Source organism: Tamandua tetradactyla, chromosome 14 (assembly GCF_023851605.1).
Source record: "Tamandua tetradactyla isolate mTamTet1 chromosome 14, mTamTet1.pri, whole genome shotgun sequence".
Lineage (NCBI taxonomy): Eukaryota > Metazoa > Chordata > Mammalia > Pilosa > Myrmecophagidae > Tamandua > Tamandua tetradactyla.
Genome location: NC_135340.1, coordinates 21,496,040 through 21,521,894, shown reverse-complemented (window position 1 = coordinate 21,521,894; position 25,855 = coordinate 21,496,040). Strand labels below are relative to the sequence as shown.

The 25,855-nt window shown below is 39.7% G+C and overlaps 1 protein-coding gene across 11 annotated transcripts in view; it reads left to right on the top strand.

Annotated features, from left to right (window-relative positions):
• Positions 1–25,855, top strand: part of AKAP6 (A-kinase anchoring protein 6) — a 661,506-nt gene that overhangs the window by 427,312 nt on the left and 208,339 nt on the right. For all 11 annotated transcript variants that reach the window (XR_013162220.1, XM_077126982.1, XM_077126983.1 and 8 more), the window contains one exon: positions 10,517–10,639. Coding sequence is in view for 10 of the 11 variants with exons in the window: in XM_077126982.1 (XP_076983097.1) it covers positions 10,517–10,639 (123 nt within the window). In the remaining variant the exon portion in view is untranslated. The remainder of the gene's footprint in view (positions 1–10,516; positions 10,640–25,855) is intronic.

Here is a 25,855-nt window from a genome sequence, read left to right as displayed (position 1 = left end):
GTCTTCCATGTGGAAGAGCCAGGTTCGATTCCTGGACCATGCACCCCCCCCAAAAAAAAAGATAATAAAATAAATAAATAAATAAAATTGGTTGATTAGCCCTAACATGTGGGTGCAGACTTTGAGCTGTAGAAAAAAGAGAGAAGGAATGAGCAGGGAGAGAGGATAAGAGAGAAGAGGAAAGTAAGGAAGATAAGAGCAAGGAAAGAGACAGGAGGGGTGGTATTGGAGAAGAGGGAAAAAAAGTAAAAGGCAAAAGATAAGTATTGAGAGAGACAGGGACAGAAAGAGTAGGAGGGAGGAAAGGAAGGGAAGGAGGGAGGGGAGAAGGCAGACAGACAGTAAAACAGAATGAAAGATACTAAGATAGAAAGAAAAGAAACAAAAAAGAAAAGGGAGAGCAGAGTTCAGGGAGAATTATCTAAAACAGAAGTGACTGATGGTAATGGTTAGAAACTTGTGTCAAGGGCTGGGGTTCTCACAGCAGTGCAGAAAATAAGAATGGACAATTGTGGATGCTGTGGTCCTTTGTTTTTCTCCCTGTGCACCTCACAGGAATAAGTCTGGTTAGAAAGGCAGTATGAGCTAGCAGTTCCAAGCTTGGAACCAAACTACCTAATAGCTACTTAATAGTTTATGACCTTAAATAAATTACACAATTCCTCTGAGCCTCAGTTTCTTCAGCTGCATGATGGAGAAAATGTGTAAAGACTAAATGACTACATATGTTTTTGGAAGAGTTGCTGCGACATAGTCAGCACCCAGATGCTAAATATTGTTATTAGGAGATTTTAAAGGTGATTTGTGACAGGTTATTTATAAAGCCATTAAATTACCATAATTCTAAATTCCAAGGTCTGAGCATCTCAGATGGTCTCATTTGGGCCTTAGAGGCAGGTGAAGATGATCTGATATGCTCCTCCAATGCCTTTGGAGGATTAGGTGTGCTCGAAGCAAAGTCTCACCTCAAGAAAGGAAGCAAAACTTGGGGCAGACTTCTGGCAGCATTCTCAGCTTCAGTCCTTGGCAGCTGTAAGAATTTGAGTTTGTGCTTCAGTTTCTTCCCCAATAAAATGGAGAGTTATGTTATAGGGCTGTGGTAAGGGTAAATAAGTACCCTGTATTTAATAAGTGCTCAATAAATATTAACCTATTATTAGTTCCAGTTTATTCTCTGTTCTTTTATTCATGCCTGTGTTTATTAGACTTTGATCACATGCATCCCAATGTTGTTTTGCCCTTTGAATAATTGATTATTTCTTTTTATAAACCAATAGGAAGCAACTGAACTCAAATACTCTAGATTTGTTGGAGGAAACCTTTTCCAATTAGGAGAGCCACAGATCCTTCTGAGCTCTTCTTTTCCTAGTTGAAACCGCTGTCGATAGTATTTGGGGAAATCAGGGATTTCCCTCAATTTAGCTTTTCTATATGATCCCGAGTTCAGAGCAGAGCGTCCCATCTAGTCAGTTTTAGGTAACACCATTTCATATCTTTTTTGTTCTCCTCTTTCTCTCTGACAATCTTTTTACTTTTATTCTGGAACAATTTTATCAGGAATATTTTTATATTCTAAAGCCATCCAATTCAACCTTTAGAAAAGACTTAATATTTCATAAGGCATTTCAATATTTGAGTTTTTGTGGCATCAAAGTGCAAATTGCCTTAAGCCACTTCATTTTCCTTTTAGCCCTTCTTCTAAGGGCGCCCCCTTCTCTTCCCTTCTGTCAACTGCTTGCACCTTGTTGGATGTTGTGGGTGGGAATGTGGGTAAATACAAGAGGTGGTATAGAGTCCAAAGTACCACTTTTCACTCCCCAGCACTTTATCATGAGTTTTGGTTGCACATTAAGTACATAGATACATGGGTGGGAAAGGTAAACCGCATTTAAGTGCTATTGTGCAAAAATATAAACTTTTCATTTCATACAGGAACTATGTATATAAGAATTGAAAGTAAAAATGAAAGGTGAAATATGTATGTTGGCAGATGTAGATATAAAACCTAAATGCGTAATTTTGATTCTAAGTGGAGTTCTAGTTTTCAGAGGCTAAATAAAGTTTTCTTGGGGTAAGAGGATTGTGATGTCCTCTAGCTGTTACTCATTGGCAGCCCCACTGACTCTAGAAAAGGTGCGACCTGCTTTAAAATTTTATGTCAGATTATTCTTAAACTTGTGGCTTTCAACAGAGAAATGCAATCCCCTCCACATTCATTGTGGAGAGAGGGGCTAGTGGAACTCCTGCCACCCTCCAGGTTCAGACGCAGCCCCCTCGGTGCTGCCCCCACCCCTGCAGCCTGCACCCCCCTGTACACCCCCCTACACCCGCCCCCCACCCCTGTACATGCTCCCACTCCTGTTCCCTGCCCCCACCCCTGCAGCCCACCTCCACCCATGCAGCCCCCCCATGCACCTGCCCCCACCCCTGTACCCTGCAGCCCACCACCACCGTACCCTGTGCTGGTGACCTGAGGCTGGAGCCATGATCCCCTTCCCTGCTGGCTGGCAGAAGTTGGGGCCACTCTCACACGGTGGCTGTGTGGGCCCTTTTTGCACCCATCTTCCTCAACCCTAATACAATATATTTAGTGAATAATCAAAAATGTTTGAGTGAATGAGTTAAACATTAAATTGGAATTTGTTATTTAGGGGTGATTAAAAACTCATGTCACCAAACCCTTGTTCGATACCAAACCTTAAAATCCTCAAGTAAAACCCAACCCACTCCTACAGCCCTCATCTTACAGATGAGGAAGGAGCTCAGATGTGTTAAGTAGCTCATTTAGCTCGGCTTCTAGTAGGAGGTGGAGCCCGGAATGGAATTCAGTTTTGTCTGGTTCTAGCAACTGTTCTCTTAACATTATCCATGCTGATTCATGATGAGCATTGTTATTTTTTTTTCCTATGGATCTATTCTCCCCCACATCCCCCAATTAGTCCTCATTTAAATGTTTTTTAATTCATAACTGTGCTAGGGACTTAGGTGCTTAGACCAGCTGACCTTTCATAGTTTCATGTGGCACCCATGAGGCTCCCTGGATCTGGGCACTGCCTCCCTCACGTCCCAGTCTGCAGGCATCAGGTGGTCTCCTCACCGCTGTGGGCCTCACTCTTCTCATCTGTAAAATGGTGATGACAACAGTACCCACTCACAGGGTCTTTCTGAGATCAGTGATCTATTGCATGTAAGATACTTAGACCCTGGCACATAGTGAGCACTGTATGAAGGCTACTTGGCTATTTTTTTTTCTAGCTAGAATTGTCCAGATGAGAGCATTCACTTAATCCTTTAATTTAGAACACTAAGAAAGGGGTAAATATTTTTTAATGGCTTAAAAGATCCAGCAGCAAGGTGGCTGCAGGATGCACTGGCGGAGAAGTAGATTAGTGAATGATGGCATATACTTCTGAATGAAGGCTGTGCTGCTACAAAGAGGAACGTTGTTGTGAGGCATGCAACAACATGAATGAACATGTGGGACATTTGGTGAGACAAAATAAGCCCAAAACAATAAAACAACAATGGTATGGTCACCTTTAGAAAATGCTTGTAAGAAAACAGGGACCCAGATCGTCAACTTTTAGAGCAGACGCTTTAAGTCTGGAGTGTTGATTATTATTTCTGGATTTTGAGAGACTGTTTTATATATATAACCTGATATTTAGAGATAGGAATGGAGCCTAACAGGTTGGGGTTAAAGTAATTCAGAACATAGGGGTAAGGAAGACAGTGTCTACATTTTAGAACCACACATACTCTTTGAGACCAAAGGAAGAAAGGTTTATTTGGTCTGGAACTGAAATTTCCTGTAGTGTATAATCTAATTCAACCTATCTGGATAGCTCATTTGAACAACTGAAACACAGGAAGCACAGAATAAGAAAGAGGTCCTTTAATCCTGTATAGATTATTGTAATGCCTGGAAACATCCTAGAGTATATTAAGCACATAATCAAAAAGTATTGGCAAAGTCCCCTGAGGGAGGAGAGAAAAACTATGAAACTACTAAATCTTACCATCAGGGAATCCCCTGATACTGTGTCAAACTTTAGGGATCCCCAAATCAATAGGCCTTGCCCTTGATCATGAGTCTTACTCTTGTGAAGCTTATGTAGGTAACATAGAAGCTTAGACTACCTGTAGGCATGCCTAAGAGTTACTTCTGAGGACCTTTGTTGTTGCTCAGGTGTGGCCTCAATCTCTCTAAGCCCGACTCTGCAAGTGAAATCATTACCCTCAGCCCTACGTGGGACATGACATCCAGGGATGAAAGTCTCCCTGGCAACGTGGGAAAGGACTCCCAGGGATGAATTCATACCTGGTACCATTGGAGCAACAATTTCATCCTGACCAAAAGAGGGAAAAGAAGTGTAATTAATAAAGTGTCAGTGGCAGAGAGAGTTCAAATAGAGTCAAGAGGCTGCTCTGGAGGTGGCTTTTATACAAGCTTCAGGTAGACTTTGCTACCTATCATAACCTGCCAACCCCCAAACAGGACCATTCCAGCCAATCCTAAAGAACACCTAGGGCAATATATAAGACTCCACAAGGGTTCCAGGCACTAGAGTAACTTGCCATAAACCTTCAACCTCCAGATGAGTCCCTGGACCAGATAAGTCCTGAAACCTACCCCAGCCTCTCCAGAACATCAGACAGTTTCATCTCCCCACCCCATATTAGTGACAGACCCTTCCAATATGAAAAATTTAGAATTGCCATAGCCCAAACAACCCCAAAGAGAGGTATGGAAAGGTCAAAGGTGATGGTGGAATTATACATAGAAGTTAGGACTTAACAAATGAATATGAATGCTGAATCATTAAACTGATATCTCTTTTAGTTGCTAGTATTTTAGAGCAGCTAGAAGTAAAAACCTAAAATTGTGAAATTGTAGCCCATGTCAAAGTCTGAAATATGTTGTACAACAAATTGTGGTGCTGTGCTTGGAAATTTATAGTTTTTTTGTATATATTTTATTGTTCACAAAAAAAGAAGGGAAAAAAGTTTATTGTGATGATGAAATAGTATTTAAGCCCTCTAGCCTTCTATATTCTAGATTAACTGGAAGGAAAAATATGAGAGGATCATATGGTAGCTCATGACAAACTCTGGGATCTATCCTGTAACCATTTGTTGAAGAGTACTTTGAAAACTATTGCTTTTTAATCTCTTTGCTTTGTATATATGTTATACTATACAATAAAAAAAAAATCCAGTAGCAGAGGCTGAACAATCTTTTAAAAAATATACTGAAAATAGTTTCCTCTTTTGATCTTTTCAGCATGTCCCTGTCTGAAGGCAGCTAACTTGATTTAAACTGGGCCAGAGGTCACGCTTGATTTCTCTGTTCACCTAGAAATGTGAGTGCAGCACACATGCCCCCACAGACATCCAATTGGCAAACTTGAAAAGGAAATAGGCAGTTCAGAGGTTGACTCTACCTCCTGAGAAACAAGGGCCATCTGCTCTGTGATTAAACTGAGTCAGGCTCATCTGTAACCCAGGCACTGATATAATTGGCTCGTTCAAACATGTAACTCCCTTAAAATTTGGGTTTAAATTTTCTGTATATTAGAAATGAACTTTCTAAAAAAAGTAGGTATTACTTTTTAAGCATTTAGCCTCATCATAGATCCCTTTTAGAAAAATATGAAGGAGGAAGGATTTAGAGCTTAAGCAATTTAACCTCAGTGCCAAAGCAGTGAGAGTGGGAAGAAATGTTTCTCCTTCACCTGGTCTGATAGAGCCTCTCAAAGAGTGCAGTTTGCATGGGGCAGTGTGGTGCCATGAAAAGACCAGATTATAGAGTGAGATCCAGGTCCAAATCCGATTCTGCCTTTGGACAAGCCATTCACCATCTTGGACCTTCAGTTTGCTCATCTGTAAAATGGCCACAATCAGCCCATCTCATAGAGTTGTGGTGACAACACTGTGTATTTCCTGTTATTTACTCCCTCTTTCCTCTTTTAGAGAAATACTTGTCAATTTAATTTTGGCCTAGAAGTCATGCAATCCTGTAATAATTTACCCTAGACTTTCAACTTCAAAAGGCAGAGACCATATCTTATTTCCCACTGAATTGCTGCCTTCTAGCCCTTTATCTGGGGCAAGGAGGATATACCTGGAGCGAGGTTGTCCTGCCTTGTGAGCAGCCTTGCCAGAGGGCAATGTTAATCAAATCCACTGTTTACATTTAACCAAACGAGGCTTGTTGTGGGAAGAGAAATAAGTAGGAAAATAAAAGAAATAATGAGTATTCTTAACCTGTCGTGAGAGAGTAGCTATTTGCAAGACTTGACTGTAACTGCTTCCTGCAAATATAATCTTCAACTATAGGTTAGCCAGCTGAGGGCTCTAGCAATTTATTTTTCACAAACCAGGAAGTATACATTTGCATGCTCAAAGTATTGCCTTTTTACTGTGCTTTCTAGTCTTTAAAGAGGTTGATGCTTTGCAATGTTTAAAAGCCAGGTTTTTAAAAACCACCTCATTAAAGAACTTTCAAAATGTAAATGATTTGAAAGTGAGAAATGTGTTGCCAAATGGGGGAAGCAGGGCCAACCCCTGGGGTTCCATTTTCTCCCCAGTTTGATGATCAGGATTTCTTTTGGGGATTGAAACTTGCCGAGGCTCCATTCAAGGGTTTACAAACTCTTGGAGCCTGAATGAAATGAGTGTGGCAAACGTTCCTCCCAGAAGGAAACAAGCTTGAGAGGGTGGCCTGTGGGGTCTGTGGTTCCCCTTATTGTGCTCCCTTGAGGCAGGGAAGTACACTGGAAAAAGGCAGGAAAAGGACAACAAGGAAACAGGCATTAGAAAATGACAGGAAAGAGACTGAACAGATGCATTGGCATGAGTTTGAACAATGGAGGCTAAAATGTGACCTTTCAAAGGTTTGTAGTTCAGCCTGTCGCAGTGAGTTGAATGCATGTAAAATGTGTTTATGGAACACGATGTCAGCGTTGTGTCATGAAGAAAACCTGATTTTTTTAATAGTCATCTTTGACTCTCCAGGTAAGACAGTGTGAACACAGAGTAATATAGAAACGTACATGGATATGTCAGATACTTAGAATGTGAACAAATTCAAGCTTGCGAAACAGACAGAATGCATTTCACAAAATAATCCAACAGAGCGTTCCAACTATTGTAAATAATCTTTTTTAATGATTAAAATTGCTTGAGTTAAGCAGGCCAGTGCTTAGACATTCTTCATGTTCTGTTGAAGTTTTTGTGCAATGGGATTCATCTTTATAATACCTGGTAATGTCTAGCAGTGTGCCTCATACATAGTAGGCACTTAAGCGAGACTTGTTGAATGAATGAATGATCAGTATTTATCATACTAGGATTTGACCTGTGTAACAAAATAAGTGGCTTTTTATATTTTTCCCTATATTGTTCCTTAAATTGGCTTCATTTTCCTTCATTCACATCACAAAGGCTGGAGCAGAGCTTCTGAAAATGGATATCAAATGCTTAATGTATGTGTCCAAATGTGAATGCTCCTTCATATCTGCATTTGTCTGTGTATTGAATGGCATTTATTTGGTCTTTCTAAGAAGAGCCTTCCATGATATGGGACAGTGTATTGGACATGGAACACTGCATACAGATGTAAAGGGGCTGAGAGCAATGGAGAAACAGCAGATGACAAAAGTATGAAGAACGAAATGGACTCCAGTTTCCCTTGCTTTCAAGATTTCTTTATATACTTATGACTACAAATAGAAGAAGAGGGGAGTTAGAAAATTAAGATCTCCCTAAGAGGGAGGGGTTCTTTTCTGTTAATTACAAGTTAGAGACCCAGGGATTTTACAGGTTTCTATTGCAATTGATGAAATTGTCTCTTTATATACCACTGGCAAGGAAAAACTTGGGAAAATGTGCAAGAAATGAAAACTGGTGGAGATGGTTTATAATTCAGATGGCTCCCAGAGCAAAGCCTTGAGAGGGCCTCCATTTCCTCTACATCTCAAATCCTTGCTTTCCTGTCTGGGCTAGGCAGAGATTTCATCCAGAAAGTTTCCGTCAGGTCCCATGGATTTCTCCTAATCCACACCTCGTGGATTTCAGCTAACTATGTGATCACGGTTCTGTTAGAAAATCTGACATATGTTGTTCAATAGTCTTTTGTTGAGACAAACCTCTTATGAGAGGGTACCTACACATTCAATATATATACGTTGTTTTGTTTGTTTTATAGAGGGAGAGAAGATAATGAATGTAACTGGTTGCATTTCAAATAAAATCTTTTACTTTTTACCTTTTTGGATTTAACCAGGTGTTTACAAAATCATTTGGCCCTGACTTAATTTTCTCCCCAAACCAATTTGTAGATTCATATATAATGATCCAAGTTCAAATTCAACAGTAAAAACAATTTAATATTATAGGTATTATAGATATAAGAAAATACTATTTTTGTCTCACAATTATCAACCATATTGACTCTGATACTCTGATCAGGTTCCGTGGGTGATAGCCAATACTTCTGTAAGTCCATTCCATAAGTAAAGGGTCTCAGTTTTTCACAAGAATTTAATTATGTGAATATCAAAATTTAAGACAAGTTATAACAGATGATGCCCTTATTTCTGCTCATAAATTTACAGTACACATCTATAGAAGTTTATGGTAAAGATCAAGTCAGATATGAAGTTGTGAAATACTCTGAATCCTGGTAGAGTATTTGGGGGATGATATTTTGAATAGATGGGGAACTGCTGGAAAGATAATGATTGGCTGTAGTAACTTCATTGTTAAAAAAGCCCAGCATTGGGGAGGGAATGAAAAGCAAAGCAAAGCTCAAATTTATGGGAATGCCGGTAGGAAAAGGAGAAAGAGCAAGCACACTGATATTCTAAATACATGAAAAAGGATAAAAGGAACCATTTGACATGAGCTCCTAGCATTTAGAACAAGGAGTAATGTGAGAAATTTAAAAAGAATAATTTGGGTAGAACATGAGAAAATGTATTTGGTAAGGGGATGCATTGTGTGAAATTCATAAAACTTCCCCACTGGCCACATTTTCACCTCACCTGGAAGGTACTCTTCTAAGTAATGGCCAAAGGAAATCTCAGTGATGTCATTAGTTTCTGATAGGAGACTAAGACTTGAGGCGCATTAAACTCTCCCATAGTTTCCAGCTCTGCCGCTTTTTGTACCATTTATGAACATGGGAAAACATATGATATGCCAGCACATGGTGCTATGTACTTAGCTCCATGCAGGGTGAAAACATACCAGAACATGGCAGGACAATGTCACCTGACATGGGACTCCTTATCTTTTATCTGCTCTAGCTCCCTTTAGCAGATAGGAATTTGTTTCGGAGTATATTTATTAGTCCCTCACTTTACCACCCTCTGAAATCCCATTTTCTCTTTTTCTAATAATTATTTTGAGGCAAACCGATTGCTCTGAATTAAAAGGCTATGAATCTTAAAATATTATCTTGGAGAAACCTTAATAACAAAACCTATCTTCTGAGAAGCATACTAAAGAAAATGAATTTTTCACTTATTCTCACTTAAGCCTCTGAGCATCCTCAGTTAAGCATTAAAAATATTAATCAAAATTAATCAAAATGCAGATCTGAAGAATGGGTTAAGTTAAATAGGGAAATAACATCCCATGCCATCTCTGAGTGTAAACGTGGAAGCCTGTCCTTGTCCCTACGCCCTCCAGGTGGTGCTGTTTATCTACATGTAAAGAGCAGGAGCCCAGCCTTCCCTTAAATTCAGAGCTGGGCTTTTTTTTTTTTTTCCTTCAAAATATTTTTAGTTTCTACAGATGTGTTCTTTTAAATGGTCAATAAAATTTTATAACCACTATTTGAAAAATTGTAAGATTATTGTGATTTGTGCTTCCTAGCCAAGAATATTTCTTTATGTCCAGGACATGCAGAGTTGGGGCTGCGTGTTTGTTCATTGGCACCACCTCCTGTACCCGTCCTTGCTTCTTAGCACGCAGGCGTAGCCACAGATATTTGGGCTCTCAAGAAAACTCGTCCAAGTATGTTTAAAGATTTATATGATTTTACAACAGATTTCTAGTTCCGCTGAAGCAACTCAATTCCATGGGCTCCTGAGTGAAGCACACCAGCTTTCCAGGGACAATTCCATTTCCAAAGCCAATGCCTGCTGCCAGCAGACCTGACCTGATTTACTGGCGAGGGATGCTTGTCAGACACCAGAAATGCTCTGACGTTTTGAAGTCACCTTTGCAGTGACACCCTGCTATCCAATCCAGATTCCTCAGAAAAGTTCCTAGGAAAAAAAGCTGAAAAAATTTCATTGATAGTTATTTTCCATTTTGATAGATGTCAGTCCCAGGCCTGGTGGAAATTCCATTCTACAGTGAGGATGGAACTAGGGTGGGAGTGCTATCCTATTGATTTCACCGTTCATATCTGGAAGTTTGGGGTTTTCAAGATGGAATTTCAAAAAATAATCAACTAAAATGCTTTTCTTGCCCTCTTTTTTCTCCTTTTCTTTTCTCTAACCAGGGGTTTGTAAACAAGCTGGATGAATTCATTCAATGGTTAAATGAAGCTACAGAAACCACTGAAAATTGGACCGCCCCTAAAGCAGAGGTGGATAGCCTGAAACTGTACCTGGAAACACACTTGGTAGGCAAGATTGTGCTGCTTTGGCTACAGTAATTGAGGAGTTTTAATGTGCTACTTGTTTGTCTATGATGAATGTCAGTTTTATTTATCAGAGGTCATTATATGTTAATGAAACCAAGTTTTCATGGGGTAAACTTCAGAAGCTGAGAATTTAGAGACATTTCAAGTAATTCATGAACGTCAAATCCTCCATGTTTCAAACTGTTTTTTTTCAAAGCTTTTTTTCCAGAAAGGTAAGTATTTTTAAAAAGTATCCTAGAAAAATTTATTAGAATCTTGCTTTCTAAAGCCACAGTACAAGGTTTTCTTCTTTTTAAAATAAATACAAAAATGAAAGGGATCATTTCAATGACCAGTCTAAGCTTTCTAGAATTCTTATAAAATTAATGAAACTCTCATTATCAAGAGGGTCTACTTTATCTGTTCTACACTGGGTTATTTTAATAAAATATTTAAAATGATGATCTCCATCATTTTTGCTGCCATGTGAGTTTTTCAGCTTATAATTAATATAACTGTCATTACGCTTGTCCCCGTGCACAGGGAAAACCAAGGCGGGGAAGTGGGAAACACTTGGATGAATATGCTTCTGAATATGTTAGAAGCGAGAATTATAGACTGGGGGACATTTGATGAACCTCATGAGGTTTTTACTGAATGTTTCAAATGGCCGATATCAATTATGAAGGGGCGGAAACCGAGTAGTGGGGTGTGATAAAGCATGAAGAAAAAGCACGTTGTCATAGGAAATGAAAAGTCAAGCTTTAAGGATCTCATCTTTATTCCTTTCACTGATAGCATAAAATTGACAAAGGCAATGAACATGAATCCTTGGGTACCCAACTGTGGGTTGATTTTCTGCCCTTCTTACACACTCAGAATCTGGATTAAGTAAACATTGTGGGAGTCCCACATGCATATGCGTTCGCAGGATCCCAGCACCTTCCCTGTAATGTTAAGAGAGAGGCAGAGAGAGAAAACAAAAAAGGGAGAGAAAGTAGAGGGAGAGAATCTTCTGGCTTTTGGGTTTTGTCTTTGAATTGTATTTTGTATTACTGGGGGAGAAAAAAAACAGCCTCAAAATCTTGTCGCTGCATGCAGATCGCCTTGTGGATGATAATGACAAAATGGTGTGGTACAGGATGAATGTGAGTATATTGCTTCCCTTTTCAGAGACCTGGGTTGATGGTGTGTAAAAATGACACTGACCCTCACCACCTTTCTTGTCCATGGATTTTAAAATACTGCCCTTAGAACTCAATTCCCTGTTGAGTAGAGTCTCTATTTTTTTTTAAAGAGGGCATTTCACAATAGCAAGATAAAGATATTCAGTGCTTTATGATGTAAATTGTATTAATTAGAATGTCAACTTTTCACTGGCATTGTTCTGACAGAAATTCTAATCTGTGTTTAAACAGGAGTATATGAACTTTATTTCACATTAAGTGCACTGTCTTAATTTCTCTTGATTTAATATTTTATGGAAAACACACATTAGTTTTTGAGGTCTCAGAGGGCATGATGGTATAAAGAGCCCTTAACTCTAGATGAGTTTTTGAAATACAGGCTTGTAGAATACGAACCAAGATCTTTCTTCTTTTTTGGCCCTTTTGTAACCTTTGAGTACTTCTACTCTCTAGTCAGTATTAAAGTTCTTTACTAGGCATCCTTGTGTTGTTGGCCTCTGCGCCATTCTAGCCCCATGCCATTCACTAGAACTTTCTACGATGATGGAATGTTCTGTATTTGCACTGTCTAATATGGGAGTCACCAGTGACATGTACCTACTGAACATTTGAGACGTGGCCAGTGCGACTGAAGAAATGAATTTTTTATTTTATTTAATTTTAACTAAGTTACGTTTAAATTTAAATTGTGATACCTGGCAGTGCCTACTGCATTGGGCAGTGTAGTTCTATCCTCATACATTGCAGAACTCTTTACAGCTAACCATATGAACTCCAGGTATCTTTACCTGCCTCATAATGTCATTCTCACCCAAAATGTGAAAATCAATATGGCAGCAAAAGGCTGGGTCCTCCAATGTTGAGATCCACAGGAAAGGGTCCTTCTTAAGATGTCATCTCTTGAAGAAATCCTTGCTTCTGCCTAATGATCAGTGCTTTCTTGGATGAGTTTTCTCTACAACCCTGTCTGATTATATGGGTCAGAATAAAGATAACATAAGGACATCTGTATTTCTGCTTTGCAAATAGTGAGGGAATAGACAGGTCCAATGAATGTCACATTCTCAAACTTTATTTCTGAAGTTATAATTTTTAACAGTTATTGAAGACCTGGTATGTGTACTTTGACACCAAATAAGGACAATCACCAAGAATTTCATTCTGTCTGTTACCCCAGGTAGAGACTGTTGCTCAAACATCTTTCAAACAAATTCTGACTTATTCTTTTTCTAGTCTCTACACTGTCCTCCTGATCATTATTGACATTTCTATTTTTGTTGTATTAACTGTGGTGCTAAGTTGATATTAGGTTCTTTTTCTTAAAAGAAGGCAAAAAATATCCATCTTCCCATAAAGAAATTATATGAGTGAGCCTTAAGAGATTATATTTCTTAGTTACCCTGATAAATCATATCAGCTCCTTAGTGAGTGGGAAAGTGGTATTTGCAAGATTATCTGTCCGGTGTGTAGAGATAGCTAGGTAACTTCCTTTAAATATCTCTATAAGCTTTATAATTTAACATTAAATCAACAGAGGTACAACCTTCTGGTCAGAATGTCCCTGGTTTAATATTGTGTTAGAATAGTTGATACTACTTATATTATAAAGAAAAACAAATATAAAAATAATAACAAAAGTTGAACGTTTATATATTTTTTTTTTTTTTTAAAGAGAGAGGGAGGAAGGGAAGGAAAGACAGAGAGAAGGAAGGAAGGGAGGAAGAAAGGGAAACATCTTTAAACATTTTCTTGTTTTATTATATTTTGTTTGTTTGTTTGTTTTTTACATGGGCTGGGGCCGGGAATCGAACCGAGGTCCTCCGGCATGGCAGGCAAGCACTCTTGCCCGCTGAGCCACCGCGGCCCGCCCCGAACGTTTATATTTTAATACTTAATTCAGTTATTTTCCATGATGGTAACCAAGAGTTTTTACCAAACGAATCAATTAAAGCTCCACAATTCTTTTATGAGAGATATGAAAGAGCTTTATTTTAACTGTAAGGAATATGTGAAAATTGGATGATACATCAATGATTTTTCATGATAATTAATCATCTGCTTGCAACCTGGCTGCTTCTTTCAAAAATACAATTCCTATCTTCTTAGAAAATGACATTTTCAGGAAAATGTCATTCTGGAAAGGTATTTTGCAAGTATTGAACATATTGAACATTCTTCTTCTTTGGAATACACTTTTAAAACAGCATGGCTTCTATGTTCTTGGACAGGTTTGCTTCACTCTCACTTCTGTCCTCTTCCTAACACCTCTTTTTTCAAACAAAGCATAAAAACCAGTTTTATTGAGGTATAATTGACATGCAATGTAAATTGCACATCAAGTGTATAATTTGCTAAGTTTTGACAAATGCATATACCCATGAAAATATCACTACAATGAAGAGAGTGAATATATCCATCCCCCCAAAAAAACTTCTTTGTGGCATTTTATAAATCCTCCCTCCCATACCTCAGCACTCCCTTCCTGTCCCTAATTAACCACTGATTTGCTTTCTGTCACGATTAGATTAGTTTGCAATTTCTAGAATTTTAAGTCAATAGAATCAAGCAATGCATATTCTTTTTGTCTGGTTTCTTTCACTCATCATAATTATTTTGAGATCCGTTTTGTTGTTGCATGTATCAACCGTGCATTCCTTTCTATTGCTGAATAATATTCTGTTGTGTGGTTATACTACAGTTGGTTTATCCATTCACCTGTTGATGGACATTTAAGTTGTTTCTCCCCTCTTCCACAAAGTTTTTATTGGCTGTAGAATTAAAAGCCACTATAAACTATGTTTCAGTAGAAGCATCATAAATAGCTTCATTGTTCTTGGCAGACTACTCAGCTTTTTTTTTTTTCCTTTAAGAGGATTTATAGTATCTTCAGAGATGGAGCACTTAAAAGTAAAGCAGCAGAAAAGATCAGCAACGGCCCCCACTAGAGATTTCATACCCATTTGTTCCTGAAAGATAATTCTGATCTCCCAAATCATTTTCATGCCTTCCTAATTCATGGCATGGGCACTACATTACATGTAATCAATCTCAGGAAAACAAATCAGAAGTTCTTTTATCTATGGCCAATCAGAGTATCCAGTAGAAGAAAGTGAAGGCAAACCAGATACCAGGCAGCTCTGTAAGAACTAGGAAAGAGAACCAATCACAGAGACCTGGCTTAAACCTGGGAGGTAAATTTGCATAAGCAGCACCATGTCATGTTAGGCAAACTTTAAACAAACCAACCACACAGAAATGACCTGGGGAAAAAACATTCTTAATTCAATTTGATAAATGGGAAAACATGGGGAAAATGGTGATTACAGATTCAAATTTACATATATATCAAGCACCTATGGGTGCCACGCAGGTACTTAGGTACTAGGAATATATGATGAATGTTCTTGGTCCCTCTCTTCTATAATTTTAATTAGTAAACTTCTTGTAGGATAAGTGAACTACTCTTAGTACAAATAAGAGTGTTTTGGTTCTTCCTGATGGTGGTGGTAGAGGGCTCATTGTGGAAATGTTGATGTAGACATCAAAGGTCATGCATGATTTTGTTAGACAGAGGGGGAGGTGGGGAGAGGTGCTTTTGGATAGAAGGCGTTTTCTAAACCAGGCAATGGAGGTGTGATTAACCTTCTGGTACAGCTGAGGCCAGCTTGGGGTCTTGCAGGTTGGGGTTGGGTGATAAAGGGCATGGAGTTTTTAACAGATCAAACATTTTTCTGGGGGCAATGGGGAGTCATTGAAGGTTTGGTTTCATTTTAAACAACAGAGTGACATCAATCAACTCTAATCTCCATGGGAGTAGAATCCACCTGGCATATAGTTAGATCCAAATAAGTATTTGCAAATGAACTGGATGATGTCCGTGGTTTAGATGAGAGAATAACTCCGGGCATAATGAAAGAGGGATTTGATTATAGTATATGAAAGGTATGCTGGTCCAGGCACACTCTTTAGTTTTTAAAAATTTGTGTTTTGGCTAGCTAGTAAGATACAAAGTTCAAAAGATAAAGGAAGGCAGTGAAAGTGTAGGAAGTAAAAAATAAGTCCCCCTCCCACCTATGTCTACCAATTCTCCTCCCTTGAGGTAACCACTAGTTATTCCAGGTGTTTATGAACACATGCATACATGAACTTAACTTTCTTCCCTTAGTGTATAGAAGCAGTAATTCTAAACCAGCAAACATAGAACTGCTGCTTTCATTTGAAAGGCTGTACAGCATTCCATTTATAAATATGCCATAATTTATTTAACCATTCCTCTGTTGATGGAAATTTAGGTTGTTTGCAATCTTTTTCTATTACAAACGGTCCTTCCATGAATATCCTTGAATATTCATCATCTTACATAGTGTAGTTTCTTAAAATAAACACCTTACATGTGAAATTTCTTCGTCAACTATGCACATTTAAAATTTTGATGTATTAAATTGTCCTCCGCAGAGATTGTACCAATTTATACTTCCACCAGGAATGCTTAAGAATACCTATTTTTACACATCTTTGCTTTCAGGGTATTTTATCACACTGGTTCATCTTTGTGTATCTGATAGTTACAAATGGCATCTCATTGTTGTTTAGTTTTTATTCCTTGTATTTTAAGTGGAGTCGATTATCTCTTCATATTTTTTAGGAATCATTTGTGTTCCTTTTTTAATAACTGTCTGTTTGTACTCTTAGCCCATTTTACTGTTGGTTCATTGGTCTTTTACTTGAGGATTTGTAGGAGCTATGTTTATAGAAAATTAAGCCCTTGTTTGTGATATGAATGGAGTGTTGGGTAGTTGATGGCTGATTAGCTGATGGCTGGGGGTAAGTGGCCGTACTGAGTCAGTCACACAGACACAGAGCACACAGCACATGACTCAGGGGACAACCCTCAGGGGTGAGTGGAAGGCGTCCGCTTTATTGAAGAAGTGCACAGGCTTATATAGGCTGGGAGCATGCAGGAACACGTGTTGGATGGGGATTGGTGGCCGTTGTTGCTAGGGCGGAGGCAGATTTCTGGAATTGGTCATCATTGTTGCCTTGCATCAGCCACGGCAGCCAGGTGAGCGATATTTTATGGCTTCTCCAACAATGGAAGATACAGTTTGAGGACTCGAGGGTCAGGCAGATCTCAGAAGCCAAGCTAATAGACATGTAACGGACCTCCAGCCACTGGCAAAGGCACGCTTGGAGTTCAGGTCTGGAATGACCAGTATGTTTTAAGGAGTTTACTTACTTAGCATGGATTACGGAGGAACAAATGTGAAAGGTCAGGGAGGTATTGTTGAATGAATGGTTAACCCGTGTTTGAGTATTGAGAGAAATGATGAGGATGTGGGCCGGGGTTAAGGGGGTTTGTAGGTAGAAATGGAAAAGAGGAAAGATTAGAAAAAGAGGGACAGATTAGAGAGACACATTAACAGTTATCATTTCGAGATTCTTTCATCTCTTGTCTCTCTTATCGTGTGACCAGGGCCTGTGTCATTGCCCTGGTCTTCTCCAAGGCCACTAATGTAGTTGAAGAATGATATAGGAGGACCTTTGCCCCCCAGCTGACGGAAGGCTGGGAAAACCAGAACATAGCTAAGAGGATGGAAATCGGCTGAAAGCTTCTTGGTCTGTGTGGGGGGGCCGGGGGGTGGGTGGAGAAGGTGGGTGGAGGCTCCAGAACCATCCTAATGTTGGATGACATGAATACTACAAGTCATATTTACATGGAAAACAGAGGGAAGATGTCACAAGAACTCAGTGAACACTGAGGACACGTTCTAAAGGTAGAGCAAACCTCGTCATTTACACAACTGTTGAATTATGGGACTCCAGTTAAAGAAAAACATTGTTATAGTCACTGAAAAAATTCAAACCACCTAAAAGGACATAAAATTAAAAGTGAAAAGACTTATCCTCTCTTAGGTAACCAATGTAAACAGTTCCTCTATCCTTTTGGACCTTTTAATGTAAATAAATATGTATATATTTTAAGGATTTGAAAATCCATGTCATACAAAATGAGCGATATTCAAAACATATCTCAAAATCCTTCTGCTGGTACATGATTTATTGCACATTTTAGCAGCTCCTTAATATTTTACTGTGTGGTTGTGCCACAATTTATTTGTTCATTCTCATGATGATGGACAATTAAATTGCCTCCTTATTTATGCTTTTGCAATGAATATTCAGATTACATTTTTTGCTTTTGCACTGGCAGGCACCGGGAATCGAACCCGGGTCTTGGGTATGGCAGGCGAGTACTCTGCCTGCTGAGCCACTGTGGCCCACTCTCAGATTATTTTTACTACCAGGTACACATCTACTAACTTGTCCCATTAGCATCTGCCCACAGCAGCAACTCAGGGACTCCATACAATGAAAGTCTGTTACACTCTAGGGAAATTTTTTTGCTCTTGGTTCTGAAAAATGAGTGGGGTCTATGTCTGTATGTGAGTTTTGAGTCCCAGTTTACAGTGGCAGAGTGCTGAGGCACACCTTCCTTAACTTGGTCGCTCACTTTAGGATTGGCGCCTGCAATTTGAAGTGGCTGCCACAAGGTGGCAAAGAAGCAACAAAATCCTGCAGACGGTCTTTATAGACTTGGTACCCTTGAAGGGTTTGAACATTTTTCCTTCCTGTGTCTTTACCCTAAATACTTATAGAGGCAGATTGGGGTTGAACTAATAATGTGTTTGGCTAACAAAATGTTCAATACACATATCTGCATGTGTTTATCATCTGTATTTAAATTAGTCTGTTATCTCACATTTTTGATTAAATGGCTTTCCTTTGTATCATGAGAAACAAATGAGTTTTGAACGATACACGAAATTTTCCCCCAGATACTTCCAGCTATTTTTCTTTTGCTCGCCCTCCTGCCTCCACCTCTGCCCCATTTTTCATAGTTAAGAAATGACAGGTTTTCTTTTTCCTGCTTGTCAGTGCCTGCCTCTCCCTACCTACCTTCCTCTGCTGAGATGACAGTCAACAGGGTCTGAGTAACTTGAGCTTCAAAAGACCTGCTGCTGCCAGGTGGCTGTGCTGCACAGTTAATGGGAGGCGGTCAGACTTCAAAAGCACGAGCCATGTGAGTCTGGTTGGCTGGCCTACCTGCCACCTCCCTGCCACCTCCCTCAACCTTGCCAAACAGAGATGGTGCACTCGTGGGGACTTTGAAGTTCCATTTGCTTGTCTCCCTTGACTCCCATCAGTTTAAGGTGAATAGCTGAAAGTTTAGCAGGGAGCAGCGATATTATTTCTCTTTTATGCATTTGAAATACTCGACTCCCAGGGTTGAGCTACTTCCTTCTTTTGGTTGTTTGGGGATGGAAGGGTCTTTTCGGCTGGCTGTCGGGGATGTAAACATCTGTGCTCAGTGTGAGGGGACAGGTGGGGCTGGAGGTGCATTTGGGGCATGTGAAAGCCCAGGCTGTATTTCTTGGCTCTTGTAACTCTAATTCTGTGCATCTGGGAGACAAACAGAGTTGGCTTCCCTTTTTAGTCGGATAGGATCCCATAACTGCTCCAAATACCTGGGAATGTATTATGAACTCTGTTTAAGGACTTGGTTCATAGAACCAATCACCTCTTATCATTTTGAAAATTGTTGATACCCAGATGAATTATAACTTCATTCTTTTTAGAAGTGTTGCCTGTTTCAAGTTAGAATGCCAGGACAAAGTCGCATTTATTAAGCATCTGTTATGCAGAGTGGGGCTTGCTAAGCATTGAAGAGTTTACAGAGAGGTCTTGAGCCACGAGCGCAGAGGGCACTGCTGTGAATGGATGGGCAACAGTGTGTGACCTAATGTACTTGGGCAGTGTGCAGTCACATGCCATCCCTCTTCCTGTGCAGCCCCACAGTAGCTGCTACCTATCCCCTCATCCACTCTATCATGTGAAATTTTGAATCTTGAAACAATTCACCTGGTGTACCAATGATATCAAGATAAAAGTTTCAGGTCTGAAAGAAATCTTTACATTAGCCAGAAACATGCTTGTCATATCTACTTAGGGTTGTTGTGAAGATCAAATAAATGTGTTCTGTGTGAGAATGCTTTGTTCATTTAGGGGAGTCATGCGCATCTTCCTTGGAGACCTAAGAACATGTGGTGTGAGAAACTGTGTGTTCCTAGAGAAGTTGAAATCTCCTCACCTTGCCCTCCTCAGTCCATCACCCACTTGAGGGACCCACTTGAGGTACAGCTTGTGTCTTTTTTGGGTCTCCTCTAACATCCAGCTCAGTGCTGTGCGCATGTGTGATAGGTACTAAAATTATCTGCTAAATGAAAGAATGAGCATTTATAAAAGCAGTGTTGCAACCATTAAAGGCAGCAAATTATAACTAATGGCATAAATCATCAAATAATGATCAGGTATGTCTGCAAGTTAAATTATTTCTTCTATCCTTTGCAAGCCAAAACAGATACACAGATTTAAACCATGCAAAATTTAAGCATATTATGTGATTATAGAGATTTCTGGGTATTGTCTGCTATATTTGTGACAAGAAAAACACTTATGGAGGGGGAAAAAAACAGATCTGTTTTTTCTTTGTTTTCAGGATGTAATTCATCCCCTTTGGCAAAAAACACAGGGAAAAGAAAAGTGTTAAGTCAGATATTAGGAAAGTTAAAAATTCTGCAGGTTAATGTTACTATTTCAAAATCTGAAGACTGTGCAGCTAGAGAGGATATTAATGACTTGACATCACAAAATTTATTAAATTTATTTTTAAAGCAGTTTGGTCCCCCCTCTAAAATGCACGAAGCCTGTGGGAGTTGGAATAGATCTGCCCCAGGCTGCCAAACAAATTTTTAATGGAACTGAAGTCCTTCAGGGATTGTCCTAAATCCACATAATATTCTTAAGTCTTGGTGTTTGCACTGGGACCTGTACATTAGCAGATGTATGTGTGAATAATAGACTTATATCCATCCATCACCCTGGTGACTCCACATCTGTGGAGGCTGCTGCACATCAATTATTCCACCTCAGGGGGTAGAGAGATATTGGGGCCAACATTGACCTCCTTTTTAATCAGGGCTTCAGAGCAGTGTGTTCTGGAAGTCAAGTGGTCCCGCTAGACAGAACCTCTATTTGGGAATTCATTTGGCCTAATGTGCCCATGCTGGGAAGTCAGTGCGATTACCTGTGTCAGGTGTGCAGACCTGTCCAGAGAAGCAGATAAAGACTCCGGCACTAGGAACCACCGTCAGCGTTCTGGGTGTTTTGCAGCTATTTAATTCTTACATAAGGTATTAGCAAGTCTACCAGGAACAGATCGCAACCTCAGTCAGATGCGTTTACCTTACACTCACACACACACACACACACACACACACACACACATACACACACACACACAAAGTCACCTGTTTAAAAGAAATTGTGATTTGTTTAAAGGGCGAAATTCTTCTAGATGCTTGGAAATATTTCTGTTATCTGAAGTTTTAGGAAGAATGAGGAATTTTGTCTTTATCTTCTAGTGCCCTTTTTTGGTTTGTTTTAAAGGAAAACAAAGTTTTTATAATGCTTATCTTTTCATCATAAACTTGGAACTTCTTTCTTAAGAGTAGAGAGTTCTTTAATTTTTTTAACTTCTAATAGTATACCTAGAGGGGTGCAGCAGATCATCATAACTGATGAATCACTGACAAACGTAGCTACTTCATTTTGTTAGGGAAATAAATATACAGTTGCGGTGGTTGACCATTTATTTAATTATGTGGTAAGTACCATATGATAAGAGGGTGAAGTTAAATTGATGATTTGGGCTATCTCAGCCAGGGTACAGTTTACATGGCAATTATGCTGGGATCATCTAAGTGTAATTGGCAAGTAATTTTGTAAGCGAAGGAACATGACAGCTCATTTACATGGTGTTCACTGAGTGAAATTTGGGGACATTTATCACCACTTCCAAGAGAAGAGTGATTGTGCCAATATCTTCCAAAATGCTGGAAGCAGTTGTGAAAGCTCCATGGGAGGTTTTGGGATGAGCCTCCTGGACATCTGTTAAGTATGTATTGTTAGGTATATATTGTGTGCCAGCTACTGTCCTAGGCACTGAGGATATAAAAATGAGAAAAATCACAGGCTTATCCTCAAGGAACTCATTGGTGGAAAGTGGACACATGAGTAATTATACAACATAAGTGGAGGTTTGAACTCTGCCCAAGGTACTTATGGATGCTGAAGAGAGGGAATACTGGGAGAGTAGAAGATTGTCAGGGAAAACTTGCTAGGGGAGGTGGCACTTAAGATGGATCATAAAGTATGGGCAGGGCTTAGTCGGAGGGGAGGAGGCAGGGTATGTCAGACAGAGGTACCAGCATGATCAGAATCTAGGAGGAGCATGGCAGCTGGTGTGAGCAGGAAACTTTAAGCGTCCAGGGCTGCTGGAGGGCATGCTTCAAGGCAGACATGAGGCCAAGAAGCAGACTTGGCTGCCATGTAGGTCATGTTAGAGGCATGGACTTTATCCTGCAGCCTCAGGAAGCCTACTGAGGTTTTAAGAAGGGGAGGATCTTTCTCAGGGTTGGTTTGTAGACAAAGCATTCTTAAAAAACATCTGTTGAGCTACTGTTATGTACCAGGCTCTGTTCTACATATATCAATTCCTTTTAGCCTCTGAACAATCATGTCCAGTAGGTACTAACATTTTCCCCTTTTTAAAGAGGAAGAAACTGGGGTTCACGGAAGTTGCCCTAAGTAATAGAGGAGCCAGGATTTGAACCCAGACTGCCCAGCTTCAAAGTCAATGCTTTAACCACCACCCCACACCATGTCAAAGCCCCATTGACATACTCTATTAAGAGTCCCTGTTTAAAAGACCCCCCTGCTTCCCCACACACAAATTAGACTGTGAGCTCTGTGAGGGCAGGAACCATCAATATTCATCTGGTTCATAGCCATGTTATCCATGCTTTTAAGACAGTGCCTGAACCATCAGAGGCACAAGATAAATAGGAAATAAATGTGGTTTTGAGGGAGCCATGACTGGAGGCTGTCATAGTCAACCCAGAGAGGATAATGATGAGGTTCCCATATCTAAGGCAATGTCAATCAATCTGGAGAGTTGAGAATGGAGAAATAAATTGGCAGGGCTTAGCAATTGAGTAGATACATAGACTTTGTTGATGTAGTCTCACAATGCTTCTGATTTCTAACTTCTACACTGGAGAAATGTCTTGGCAAAAGAATCTGAAGCAGAGAAAAGCTCATGCTTCTCTTCACAGAACACTTAAATTCCTGAGAAGGAATGTTGTGGACTCGAGATGAGAAATTAGAAGACTTCCCTAGAGATGGATAAAAATAGAATGGACACATCTGCCTGGGATGGTTGAAGGAAGAGCTGCCTTGGGGTAGATACATGGTGAGATGGCCTTTGGGATTTTTTCTCTTTGAAACGTCTCTGGTTTAAAATAAATAAAAATTGTCCCAAGCTGTCCATCCTCAACTGCCTGGCTTAGAGAAGATAAAATCAAAACATTCAGGGAATGGAAAATATTGAGTCCAAATGCCTGGGTCACAGATAAGGAAACAGAAGCCCAGAGGGTTAAGTGACTTGTCCACAGACACAAAACCAGAGCAAAAGGAGGACCCGATCATTGGCTTCTCAGTCCAGGCTTGTTCTTTCCTGCATCTCGGTAACAATATGTTTGGGATGCCCCCCGTGGGCAGGTGGGTGAAGAAGATCTGTATCTACTTTGGAGGAATATGAAGAGCAGCAGTATCATTAAGGGTGTTTTATAATGGGCCACTCTCATAATGACCCATCTACTATGCAGAACATTTGGTAAATTGAGAAAATTGATTAAAAAGTCCACGGTGATTTTTTCCCCCTTGAACCCTATTCACTGCTAGGCAGTGCTTTGGATGCTTTACATTCATCTCGTAAAGGTAAAATTAATCATCTTTAATTCTCACAACTACCTGGAAGTTAGATATTATTTTTTCTGTCTTATGTTTTAGAAAACCAAAGCACTGAGAAAATGTTCTGTAAGACCAGATCGTCTTAAATCCAAGTCACAACCCTAACAAATGATGTCAACGTATCGTTGTCATTCCCTGCAATCTTCCTTTTCTATGCGCTAGGACTAATTATTTTATGTAGCCTTACTTTTTATCATAGATTCAATTTTGAATTTAAATTTTTTCTCATTAACATATTCTGTATATTTTCCATGTGATGGCATACTCTTCATCTTAAGAGCTGTATAATGCTCTCTCAAGTTTTCAGGAGGTTTTTAAGCCAAGAAATGTTTACTCAGAAATCTCCCAGTATTCGGCACATATGACATTTTTGGGGTTTCTTTTTTTCTTTTTCTTTTTGCATGGGCAGGCACCAGGAATTGAACCCGGGTCTCCAGAATGGCAGGCGAGAGCTCTGCCTGCTGAGCCACCATGACCTGCTCCACATATGACATTTTAAAGCTATACTTTATATTTTGAGGACCAGTATGTCTGACCACTCTCTATAGGAGGCACCCAGGAGGTGAGAGGAGAGACTTCCTGGATGCCCCTGGGATCGTGGCCTCTCCCCCTGGGTCCTTCTGGGCAGGGAGGCTGGTTGGGATAGGAGGCAGGTGCTGGGCACTGCTCGGAGTGGAGGCTGACGGGAGATGGCCTGAGGCACGTAGCTAGTGGCTTTTCAAGCTTCTGCTTTTCTGACTGAACCCACATTTTTTCTCCTGCCCTTCTAAAAAGGCAAGTTTTCATTTTCTTAGGGTTGTAAAAATCTTTTGTGTGAAGTAAGAGTGTCATCAAGTGCCTTATTCATCAGCATATATATACCATCTCTTTAAAATGACAGTGGGAGTAAAAGTTCATCAGTTCAATGTGTCTCTCACATTTGGAGACTCCTGACTAATAACCTCTGGTATTTATCATCAGAACAGCCAAAAAAAACTAAATTCTAGTACATGCTGCTCTCACGCGCTGAGGAAAACTTAAAAAGACAGAAGATTGTCTCCGTTTTTCCCTTCTTCCACTCCTTTAAAAGAGAAAGTATACCTTTTTCAAATTAATAAAGAGTCAAAAACATAAGCATGCAGGAATCTGGCCTATATTACTACAGTGGCCTCCTGGTCTCCAGTCTGTCCTCTCAAAATCAATGTTATGCAGCAGCCAGAAAGATCTTTCTAGAACACAGATCTGCCCCAGTCACTCTCAGTCCTTGGTGTTAAGCCCTGCATAATGGTAGCTCCTGCCTCTTTTGCTTGCACCATGTCCCAGTCACAAAGCTGCTCGTGGCTCTTCCCATCATGCTATGCTAAAGGGTATCTCCAGCTTGTGTACAAGCCGGTCTTTCCCCACAAGTTCCCTGCCAGGCTTTACATAGCCCAGCTCCCAGCATGGGTTCCTGCAGCATCCATCTATCTGGCACTTTTCATGCAACAATTCCCTGTTCTTACAGAATGTATTCCACAGTCTTTAATTTAAATAATGCTTTAATTTTAAAAAAAATGCTTTAATTTAAAAAAAGAAGAATCTCTTTGAGCTGGACCTGTCACTTTTCAGTTTGCCTCATGCCTCACCCTCCCTATTATACTTCTAACCTTAAATTCCATGTTTTTTCTACGCTGGGTCATGTAAGGGTAAGCATTTCTTATCTCTTTCACACAATAGATTATAAGCTTCTTGAGGACTAGGATTGTTTATTGTTATCTTTTGTATCTATAGGCCTGGCAGAGACTGCTCAATAAATATTTTTTGTGTGTATGGCTTGAAAAAAACTAAGAGCAGGTTAGGAATGACTCAGTAACTCTTTTGGCCTCTATCATCCTTCAGAAACATCGTAAGACTCATGGAACTCAGTGGACATGTCAGATAAAACCAGTATCTGTGAGATGACTGAAAGTGTTGTGTTCATGATATGGTGCTATTAAGACTGAGTCCCTTTGGGTATTTAAGCCTCTGAATGTGGTTATGATTTTTCCTATTATTTCCTATATAAAAGGATCCATATATATTCTTACAGTCTCTCATGAGCAGTCATTCTTAGTGTTTTGTTTCCATCACGTCATGCATT